The 12,201-nt window shown below is 37.8% G+C and overlaps 1 protein-coding gene across 1 annotated transcript in view; it reads right to left on the minus strand.

Annotated features, from left to right (window-relative positions):
* Nucleotides 1–3,572: 3,572 nt before the first annotated feature.
* LOC5578723 (MOXD1 homolog 2) overlaps nt 3,573–12,201 on the minus strand; it is a 644,764-nt gene continuing 636,135 nt past the window's right edge. The window contains exon 8 of the mRNA XM_021849989.1: nt 3,573–6,066. Within this exon, the coding sequence (XP_021705681.1) occupies nt 5,632–6,066 (435 nt within the window). The 3' untranslated portion in view covers nt 3,573–5,631. The remainder of the gene's footprint in view (nt 6,067–12,201) is intronic.

Consider the following 12,201-nt stretch of genomic DNA (forward strand, 5'->3'; position numbering starts at 1 on the left):
TTTCTGGAAAAATTCCTAAAGGAATCCATAGAGAAAATCATTCTTACTTTTTGTGAAATCTCTGGGGGCATCACTGTATAGATTTCCCTACAGGTATCACTGGAATAATCCTTGGAGAAAACCCTGGCCTAAGTTTTAGAATAATTGAGTACTGAAGGTTTTTTTAATGCCCTCGCGAAACCAGGCAAACAACCTGGTAGCGATAAAATGTTCCTGCAAAACCCCTCTAGAGACATCGCCGTAAAGATTTCAGTTATCTTGGAGGATTATCTGGTATCCCTTAATAAACTTTCAAATGAATCCCTGGAATGAGTTCTTATGAAATGTGATTGCAGGAGATTTTCCAGCCGTATTTTTTTAGATCACAAAATTGCAATACAGTTCATAAGCTCTAATTCGAATGCAATGAAACGACTTTTGACTTACAGGTAATAAATGTGACTTATCGAATGACGCCGATTCATTATATTACTAAACATTCCTAATTTGTCCGTTTCAATAACGGTCCGCTACTCGTATATAATAATTTTTGAAGATTTTTTGGTGCCTCCCAACCAGATAGCCTAAGCGGTACGCGTGCAGATTTTCTGCCAAACCAAGCTGAGGGTCATGGGCTCGAATCGAGTCCCAACGAGGACCTGGGATCGAACCCCATGCTCGAGATAGTCACTTATGACAAAAAGGTTGCAGTGACGACTTTCTTCGGAAGTAAAGCCGTAGGTCACGAGAGAAAGTCCAAGGCTAATAATCTTCTTAAAATAGAGTCGAGGATTTTTTTTTGGGTTGGAAATTTTCTCGACATCCAAATTACAGGCACATTAAAATGACTAATGCAATTTGGAAGCTCTCATTAAAAACCACTGTAGAAGTTGATAAAAATACTCTGTCCCATTTGGAACGTAACGAAGAGAATGATATCTATTTTGATGTGTGTGGATGAAAAGTCATGACTTTTGAGCTATTGCACACACTTCCGGAATATTCCGACCAAATTTAGTCAAATTAAATTGTTAGACCTCTTGAAAATTGGAATGTAAAATCATGAAATTTGAATTGTCGTACCATGCATGCGTATGAACTTCTTAAAATTATATGTGTCAGTTCCTTCTGAAACAGGTTCCAGGTGCGCTTGTGTCCAGAATGGCCATACTTACAACAAATGTGCAGAGTTCCACTCTAAGGTTTCATATCTTTCATATAAAGCAAAAATCACAAAAAATGTTCAAAATGGATTTTCGAGGGCCTTTCAAAGTCATGGGTCCTTGCTGACCCTTAATGCAAAATGTGTTACATTTTTGTAGCGTCAGTCCTAGAAGTCGCTGAAAGCTTCAACACGTATCTGTTTGTTTTCAAATTTTTGAAAGATCAGGACATTTCAGATTTCTATCTCCACCACGACCCACGATCCCGATGAACACGGATGGGCGCAAAAGTACCGGAAGAAATCCAATTAGTCTATCCTGTGTTTTTCCAATCCAAAGAAGTCGACTTGGTCTTTGGCATTGAAGTTTTCTTCGAGCATTTCCAGACTGGTTGGAGAGCTTCCATAGGAAATCACCACTAACTCTCACTGAGTCCGCATTCGGTTGGGTAGTTTGTGGTGGCTGCTCATCTTCAACAAATTCCCAGTTTGAAAAGTTGATGGAACGGCTCATTCTCTCACTCACCGGAGGAGAAATTATGTAAAGAATTGTTCCAACGTGGAATCCAACGAAATTCAGATGGTCGTTACATTGTTTCTCTACCCAAAAATGAGGATGTACTCCCAACTCAGGGCAAATCACGGGATATCGCCTACCGGCCCCTTCTTGGAACAGAACGAAGATTGGTAAGGGATGACGCAGTACGTTGCATTCATGGACGAGTATCTGCAATCGGGATACATGCCAAAGGTCGAAAATACGAAGAGAAATCCATAAATCAATGTTATCTACCCCACCACTCGGTGGTCAAGGAAGCCAGAACCACTACTAAGGTTATTTTCGTCACTCCCTGCAAAAACAGAATGCTCTCACAACTCCCCGACACCTGCCTTGTTCGGACGGGACACCCAAGAGTTCTTTTGAAGCGTGAATAGAGGTTAGCATCGCAGAGAGAGAGAGAGGGAGAGAGAGAGTACCCGAAAAAATCTTTGCATTTTTTGCACTCTCACTCGAATCGCTTGAGGATCTGTGTTGAAAATTATGAATTCAGTTTTTACTCGTCAGAAAAACAACAAAATCTCCTCACCTTTGCATCACAGAGTTTCTTTCAAGCCTGACCACAGTTATGAATCACACATAAGGCGATTCCAACAAAACGCTAAAACGTATACTTCTACTGACACTCCATGCATTCTCCTTGCAGATGAATTGCTGTTATAGGGGTTTGATTCATCATATGAGTAGGTTTGATCCATCCTACTGATCCAAATCTATGGGATAGACAACCGTTAGAATTTCAATCTAAATCGACACGTTCTCGCAAAAATCCTAAATTTTGAGGTGTGTTCCTCAAAACAACTTTATTTTGCAGTGCCAGGAAGGTGAGCCGGTTTTGTACATCGGTACCATGATTTTTAATCATATTTTGTTCTGAAAAATGGCCCTTGGTTGATCCATAACTGTGGGGTGACTGTACATCTGCTTTAAGACCTTTTGGCACTGTAGTCAATGCAGGATTTGGAAAATTTAACGGTCATTGAGACACGAGCCCAAAGTTTAACCCATTTATCCGCCTGCATCCACACAACATGCATGACATTTATCGCTCGTGGAATATTACCACGAAAGGAAAAAAACAGACACACACTATTTGGTGCCGATCAATTTGTGTCACCACGTATTACAATCGCGGACACACTCTCATTTTGATCAAGACGCGAATATTTTCTATTTTCTGTGCTATATTTGCAACCAAATTGGTGTTCGATGATTTAACAGATTATAATTAAGTTGTTCAAGGTTGCATTACCAGAAAATTTAAAAGTTGTTCCCTAATAATTTTATGCAAAACATAATCAACCGAATGGCTCGATGCCGTTGAAGTCTGTGAGAGTTAGGGGCCTATTTTGTAAATCGAGCAGATTCATGTGACTCGTCTGTTTTCATTGTCGATCAAAGCAAGCATGCATATTTCAGATGTCACCCGTCGACTCCCATAGTAGTCCAGTCACATAGAGTGACAACTGTCGAAAAACTCGAGTGACAGAGCTGAGTCGAGCAAATTTTTCGGTCGATAGTCATTTTGATCGACTCGACTTATAAAATAGGCCCCTTAATGCTACCAAACGGGAAAGTGAATATCAACACTCATAGGGCTCTCCGATTGCAATGTGCCACAAATTGTTATGGTTCATGAACTGTTACACTCTCTGAATATGGTTCGATCTGTTTAGTCGGATCGAAATCCAAACACTAAGTCAATGATTTTTGACAGTTGATTTCTCTTAATATTCTTCAAAGTTATTCAGCAATACCCTTACCAAAGGTAACGTGAAAGAATTCTGGTCCAAATCGAAGATCTTTTCGGATTGGTAATTTTTTTACTTAAAACCATACTCGACTTAGAACTCTAGTTTATGGTATGTTCGAAATCTATGACGAAATTTCAGAGATATTAAAAGTCGAAAGAAAAAGATCGAAGTAAGGAAAAGGAGGGACAAAAGGTTAAAATTCAGGTTATGGAAAATAATGATTTTGAATTTTTGTTTCTCGATGTTTTGACTATCTGAATTCTGATTCATCTAAGGAACAAAAATCAAACTCAAATGTTTATCCATCAAGCATCGGATGTTATACTATTTTCCTCTTCATCAGAGCTTTTGAATTTGTACCAACTACAATACTTTCCCACTTGGGCAACGTTTATGCTAATGCTAACTGATGTAGACTTTTAAATATGCTCTAGTATCCCCTTCCATAAGTAAGGTGATAGAAAACTCGAACAAGTATCCAACATTGGGGGGTAAAACATTTCTAATGTAGACGCCCTAATTGAACCGTGTTTCCAATTTGCCCTTCCAGCCCCTCATCGTGCACTTGATCCCCATTTCGGTATGCTGGTCGAATTCCCCTGTGATATACGGTATCCCTATCTGTACTTTCGGATCGTTTATTTCTTTCAAACAAGTTAATATAGCACCAACTCATTCACATCCTCGCTCGCTTCTCCTTTTCACCTTCTCCCCCACGACTCATTTTGGCTGGCGATGCAAAGTTTTCCCCAAATTATGAGGGTTTTTTCTCGCAGCGTTCTCCACAATAAAATAGAACGACAAGAGAGCAGCAAAAAGTGCTGACACCATACCAACCGAATCGTAACCCACATCGATTTCTTACTTCCATAAAACTTTTCTCATTTTGTTCATAAATTCGAGATTCGCGTTTTCTGCCTCTCGCACACATGTTCCGGTATAAATAATGCTCTTTTCGTTCGCTGTTAAGTTCCTAGTTCCTTTGCATTCTTTTCCAATTTTTTCCCGTAATAGGTTATGATTGTCTTTCGCTTTTTTTTCTTGTTTTTTGTTGGCTACAGAACATATTGGTTTTCGTGATGTACGATTTTTTTTTTCGGGGAGATGGAATGAGGTTGTAACTTTTCGAATTGTAGTACTATCTCTCGAAACCATTGCCTCGACACCGAAGAACTCCATTTTTTAACCACTTTCAATCCCACTCTCATACATAGAATCCCATCATACAAAAATATTCGTCGTATAACAAAGCAGCTACGGAGGAAACCTATGGCGTCCCAAACTTTGGACGCCCTTTATCAGAGATTGAACCAACATTTCGCAGAGAAAAAATAAATAGGAAAACTTTCCGTTAGTGTATGCTTATCGACAAAGATGCTTCAACAAAATCAAGTCCGATGCTTTTACGTGTCTCTGAACTACTACTGACTAGAAGTACGGAACAGTTTCGCTTTTTTTAATGCCATCTCTTAATTTAACGAGTTTTAGTTTTCTTGCTCTCGACACTTAAAAATTACTTTCGCTACTTTTTCTTTCGTGTTTGGTTGCTCTCTTCCACTGCGCTAAAGTTACTTGCCCGGGGATGGGCTTCGGCTGCTGGTACAAAAACACTATATTTACAAAACAGCTTCTGCTCAGGTTACAGTTGACAATTACTGCTATTTACAAAACATTTTTGCCTGTTTCTTCGGTCCGGCTACCGAATTAACTTTAGTCGTTTTATAAAAGTATCTTCATTAAAGTTTTCTAGATTGAGAAAGCCCGCACCACCGGAGCCATCCAAGCGATGGGGGCTCTTAGCTAATTCCAGGACCCTCCCACCTTCTTCCACGATGGTAAGAGTGCTAGCTTCGGAGTTTATGGACTTTGCCTTTCAACAGGAAACAAAACAAAAAAACAATCGGAACAAGTAAGTTTCGAAGAAATGTTCTCCATTTTAAAAATAAGTTCCGTTTCCTTCCTTTTTTTCTCCGATCAATTTATACGGTTCTCGACCTTTTTTTAGTTTGCATCGGAATTCTTCTCTGAACGCATCTGTACAGAAGATACGGTGCAATTTGTTGCCTACTTATCGTTAAACGGTTTTAACCTCTTTCCATACACACAGTCAGTCCCTTCTGGTCATCCCATCGAAGAAAAAATGTTGCAACTCGTCATTTCCGTTGCCCTTATTCGCCTTACGCTATCCGGAACGAGTTCAGGAAGATGATGAACAGCAAGTACGCTACCATCATCTGGGACCGGAACAACAACAGAGCACTCGTTGGCGTCGAAGCACCACTCAGCCCCATCAATTCCGTTACGGAACTGCGGGAAACTTTACTTCGGGCGGCTCCCTCTATCACGTTGTTTCCGTCTTGATCGATAGAATTCTCATCCTCGTCCTCGATACCGTCGATGTCATCATCTTTAGTCGGTGGATACTTTCGGTCGATTCTATTACTGTCAGCTCTTGCTTCCGATTCCGTCAGATAGCGGTTGCGATTTTGGAACGATACGTTGCCCAGGCTGGGATTGGTGCCACTCAATGGACTGCGAAGGAAACTGCAGGACCGTTGCACTTTGTAGGACTTGGTGATGTTCGGTGGGTAGCCTTCGAGGTTGTCGGTGCCCTGCGAATCAGAGAGATAACGAAGTGTTATACATGGTAAATTAGATAATAAGTCTTCGAGCTGTTTGGTAGAATCCCTATAAGTAAATGAAAAACCAAATATAGAACTATATCATTTAATTCAACTAGAGTTGAAACTCTAGTGAAATCAAATAGTACTGAACTAAATTCGGGTTTTCGTTTACGTTACTGATAAATTAGAGAAGTAACAAGAAATGACATTTAGAAACATTTAGTAATTGACGTTACCGAAAAACTTCCAAAGTGTTTAAAAATGTACAATGAAAAGGAAACGAGTCGCGCTAGATAAACTTTTTTTTTCGTTTTTTAATGTATCAAAAATACCAATAAAACTTAAATTTTATTCTTATACATGTCATTTTTTCTGTTTTTATTCTGAATCAGATCCATACAGAGGGGGGCCTGCCTAAGAGAAGGCAAAGCCATGCTGAGGGTTCGATTCCCGGTCGGTCCAGGCTTTTCGTAAAATGACATTTTCTTGACTTCCCTGAGCATAGAGTATTATTGTACTTGCCACAAGATATACTAATGCGAAAATGGCTACTTTGGCAAAGAAAGCTCTCAGGTAATAGCTGTGGAAGTGCCTATACGAACACTTAGCTGAGAAGCAGACTCTGTTCCAGTGAGGACGTAATGCCAAAAAAGGAAGAAGATCCATAGAGAGACTCTCGAAATTTCATTAAATTTTGGCACTGTCGCTCAACGTTATCCAAAAACTAAACCCTCCCATATATCCTGCCAAAATATTCTATATTTGCACCCATAAATGCTACTTCCCATCAGACAGGGTTCACTCGAGACTCGCCCTCCTCTCAAGGACGTGAAGCTGGAAGCAATTGAGCTTACGGCTGTAAAATGGTTAGGATGCCTCTCGCGTAGTCTCTGATGATAACCATCGAGCAGACATCACACACATAGGGTTACCGGGGCTCACTCCGATGTCTGCATTGTCGATAGGAATACCGAGCCTCCTGCCTGAGCTGACATCTCCATCGCATTCCCGGAGCCATCAGCAGGAACACGCTCCTCCTAGAACCTCGATGCACTGCGATGGTATTTAATACCGGATCCAGACACGCTCGATGGAGCAAGAATAAAGCCGGGGGAGTCGATGCACATACTCAGTCATTTCCAGCTAAGGGTATGCGATACGCAGTGTTAATATAAAACGAGGGGGGATTTCCAGTATTTTCAAGTTTTTCGTAAAAAAATTGATGCGACACGGGTTTTTTTTCGAAACAAAACGTTAATTAATTTTTTCTAAGGAAGCTAGTCATCCTGTTAAAATGAACAATTTCAAAAGCATTTGTCACCAAAAACTTAAGTTTGCCATTTGAGAGGCCATAACACAAATGGGTGTAAATGGCATTTTAGTCGGTTATGTGTTAGTTATACTGAAGAGTTCTTCGGTTTTCAACGGTATTTTTAGGAGATTTTTCTGTCCAGCAGAAAAAATAACATAATTCGGATCGGCTTGTTGTGTTGGCTCCCAAACAATTATGTTGGACTGAGAAATAACAAAAACTTAAAAGTCGATTTTCTCAAAACAACGTTTTTGCCATTTACATCCCTTTTCTTATAAGGTCATTTGGCCGAAAGGATTCATAAGGGCGGCCCAATGTCTAATCAACTATTTAGTTTATTGATTTTTACGGGGCCACGCTTTACTGAACCAGGCGATTATAAAATCCGAATGAACATCGCATTTTTCCTCGCTTTAGATCAGGTATTTGGTCTATATTTTCATAATCGGAAGGTTTTAAAATATTATATCGGTGATTTTTTTTTCATATCTTTTGTATGGGCTTAAATGCGTCAACAAATGGGTTTTTAATGAATTTAAGAATGAAGAAAAGCTAAAAACTGAATAAAATCAAAATTTCACCGTTGGAATATTTAAAAACCATCCGATTATGACAATATAACTAAAATACTGAACCTAAGCGAAAAAAATATATACTGTGCTTCATCAATTTGCTGGACGCTTCGAAAACCGAAAACTTTCCTTTTTGACGGTATATTCAATCCAAATTCCCTATATTTTTGCCTATAACCCATAATTATGACGTCTTCTACATTATCTATGCAAAAAAAGTGGTCGAAAAAACAAAATTTTAGGTCATTCAAGGCCAGTGTCCAGGATTCAAATCATCCGGACACTTCAGATCGATATGGTACATTGGATTATTGATGTTCTTATGAAAATACCTCTGGGGTTCTTCCGACAATGTTTCTAAGAACCTGCAAGAATTTCTGTTGGAATACTTCCGGATATTTCTCGAGAATTCTTCAGGAAATCCTTTTGGGATACATATGATAATCTTCGTGGGAATACCGAAAGTCTTCTGGAATTACTTTTGAGATTCTTCTGGCTGGATGTCCTTCTAGGATGTTTCATCTGTAGTTATTTTCCAAAATCCTGCTGGAATCCTTCAAGATGTTTTTCGAGGATTCTATCAAAAATTGTTCCGGTATTTTTCAAGATTCTTTGGGAAGTTTCGACCATACCTTCAGAGATTTCAAAGGAAATGCTTCTGTAATTCTTACGTAATTCTTGTCGGATCATTCTGGAATTATGTTGTTATTATTCGGAATATTTTTCAAGAATTCTCCCGGACAACCCTCTGAGATTTGTCCGGTAATCTCGGTAGAACATTACCAGAAATCTTAGAAAAATTCTTCGGGTTATATTTCGATGATTCTTGCGAAAATCCTCCTGAGATTCTTCTGGAACTGCTGAGATGCTTCCAGACAGCTCTTTGTGACTTTTTCGTATACTTCCAGAAATTCTTTCGGAAATCTCGTTGAGATACTTCCACAAATCTCGTTGGAATTCTTCCGGAAAATAATCGAGAATCATTCCGGAAATCCTCCTGGAAATCTTCAAGAAATCCATCGAAGATTCTTCCGGAACTCCCTCACAGATTCTTGCGGAAATATTTCTGAGATTTTCCTCGGGTTTTCTTCCGAAAACCGTTCTGGGATTTTTCCGGATATCATTTAAGGATTCATCTTCTGGGACTCTTTCATAAATTATTTTGGGATTATCTGGCTTCTCTAAAATATGTCTGGAAATGTTACTAGGATTCTAACGAAAATTCCTCTGGAATGTTGCCTGTTGAACTTACTGGGAATTTTCAAGAAATAATTCTAGAAGAATTCTCAAATATATCTGGCAGAATTGCTGTAAGATTCGGAATAAGCCCAAAACGATTTTCGGGAGAATTCAGACGAGACATCCGGCCAAATCCCAGAACGCTTTCTCGTGAATTTTAAAAATAATTTCCGTAAATATTCCACAGCAAATTCTTAGAAAAGTCTCACAGGGATGTACAGGAGAATATATGAGGAATTTCTTCAAGGACCCCTGAGTAAGCAAAAAAGGAATCCGGAAATCTCTCCGATTAATTGTCGGAAGAATTCCAGAGAGAGATTTCCGAAACTATTCTTGAATAGCTTTCGGAACATTCTTAGATGAATTTTCTCAAGAACCACAGAGGTATTTTCGGAAATACTTCAGGCGAATATTTGAAGTAATAGCAAGAAGATGTCTGGAATGATTCTAGTAAGATTTCTGGAAAAAATAAAAGCTATTAGGAAGAGTGTCAGAACGATTTCCAAACAATTCTTGGGGTATTTTTGGAAAAACCATCAGAGAGATTCTGAAGCATTCTAATGGGAATTCCGTAAGTATTCCAAACGAATTGACGGAAAAATTTCAGAAGGGTACCCGAAACATTCTCAAAGAATGAATATTAAATTTTTAAATATTATAGTTGCAGAGAGATTTCCGAGAGCATTAAAATGGGATCACCAGAAGAGTACCAATGACATTTAACGAAGTAATACAGAAGGATTTCTATAAAATTATCAAAGTGATTAAAATAATTATTTCAAAAAGATTTTTGAAAGAATTTCCGGGGGATTTATGAAAGAATCCCCGAAGGATTTCCGTAAAAATCCCCGAAGGATTTCCGGAAAATTCTTCGATATAAGGAGTGTATCGAAAAGTAGTCGCAAACATTCAAAACGGTATATCTCAGAACATAGTTCATCTTTTTAAAAGATTTTTTCACGCATATCTTCATCATGTCATCAAATATTGAAGCAGCTAAAAAAATACTGAATAATATGCAGTCTTAATATAAATACAACAAGGTTTATAAAGCATGGAAAATAAAATCTAGCACAAAATTACATTTTTGAAGTGTCTTCTGAAGATTCGATGATTTGTATTGAACAAAATGTATATCAAACAAAATAGGATGAAAAGCTTATTCTATCGGAAAATATGTTTACTTCACACAGCACGTAAAAAGAAATTCAAAAAAATAAATTATTGCTCTAAAAAAGCTCACTTATTGGAACAAGGTCGGTTTTAGAAAGTCACTTTTGTTTAATCAACTTTTGAAGCTCTGACGTATACAGCGGCAATCATATAGAATAAAATTTTTTGCTAACATTACTTCATAAATATGCAAAGAAACTTTTCCAATAAAAAAACATTTTTTTATTCATTACAATCGTTCGATATTACCATTAACGTGTAGACAGAAAAAATCAAAAAACGGGGTCCTTAAAAGTCGACTTCTTTCGATTTTTTGTATTTGCTCTCAAATGCCTGTTAATGAATTTTTCAAAATATTTTTTACACTATGTCATGAGGGTTGTGGCACAGAATATATTAGCACAAACAAAAATCATTTTTTCTAAAAATTTAACACATTTATTAACATATCATTTTTTCAGAGGTGTGCAAGATTTTCATCGACATCTCTTAGTAATTTGCAAAATTATCATCCAAAATGCCACTTTATTGAAAGAATATCACCACATCATCATTTTTAAATACATTGTAAAGCATTTCCGATCAAAAAATTGTTTGTAGGTTCAACCCATTATTTTTGAGACTGTTTTGAAAGTTTGCGACTACTTTTCGATGCACTCCTTATCCAGAAAAATCTCAAAACAGATTCATAAGAATACCAAGAAGATTTACGAACGAATCCTTGAAACATTTTCGGCAGAAAAACAGAAAACAACTATTTGATAATCCTGGAAAGATTTCCATAATAATTCAAAAAAGATTTCCGAAAGAGTCCCAAGAAGATTTACTAAAGAATCAGAAGGATTTCTGGACAATATCAGAGGGATAACTAGAACAATTTCCAAAATAATGCCAGTGGAATTTCTGGAAGAATCTATGAGATATTTCCGGAAAAATCCCAGAAGGATTGTAGGAATAAGCCCAGGTGAATTTTCCAAAGTATACCATAAGGATTTTCAGAAAACCCCAGTGACAAGCATCTCCTTAAAAATTCCACAGAAAAATCTGAAGAACTTCAGACGTATTATCTAAAGGATTTCAAAAGGAGTACCAAAAGAATCTTAGAGGAATTTTTGGGAGAATCCCAGGTGTATACTGGATACAGGGAAGAATCACTGAGGGATTCCCAGAAGAACCTCAGTGAGATTCAGAGGGGTGTTTGAAAAAATCTCAGAGGAAATGGTAGAAATATCCTGGAAGAGTTTCCTGATGAACTCCTTAGCGGTTTGCGGGATAATCCCTGAAGACATCCGGAAGGTTCCCAATAAAATTATCTGAAAAATCACAGAGATGTTTTCAGTAGACTATCTGTGGCATTTTCGGAAAAGTTACAGAGGTATTATCAAAATAATCAAAGATATTTCTTTTGTAAAATCATAACTTTTTTTCTCTGAGGGTATCTTGAAAGAACTGCAGAAATCCCAAGAAAAACTGGAGGATTGCCAAGAAAATACTCTGCAGGAGACTCAAAATGAATTGCTTCAGTCATTGGAGAAAATGCAGCAAGGTGTTGCTGAAGTTTTATCAGGACGATTCTTTATTCAATCGTCCTGATAAAACTTGCCAGAAATATCTAGACGATAATTTGAATATCTGGAGGTTATCTGGACGAATCATTGAGAAGTTCATAAAGAAACCCCTGAAAGCTTTTTTTTTAAGAATTCTTGTATAACTCCCTACAAAATCTGAGTTTTGGTTGTTTCTTAAGGAAACGAAGAAAAAGGTTCTGAAAGATTGTTTGAAGGAAACCTCTGGAGAATCCTAAAACAATCTTTACAGGAAGTTTAG

Source organism: Aedes aegypti, chromosome 3 (assembly GCF_002204515.2).
Source record: "Aedes aegypti strain LVP_AGWG chromosome 3, AaegL5.0 Primary Assembly, whole genome shotgun sequence".
NCBI classification, from domain to species: Eukaryota; Metazoa; Arthropoda; class Insecta; order Diptera; family Culicidae; genus Aedes; species Aedes aegypti.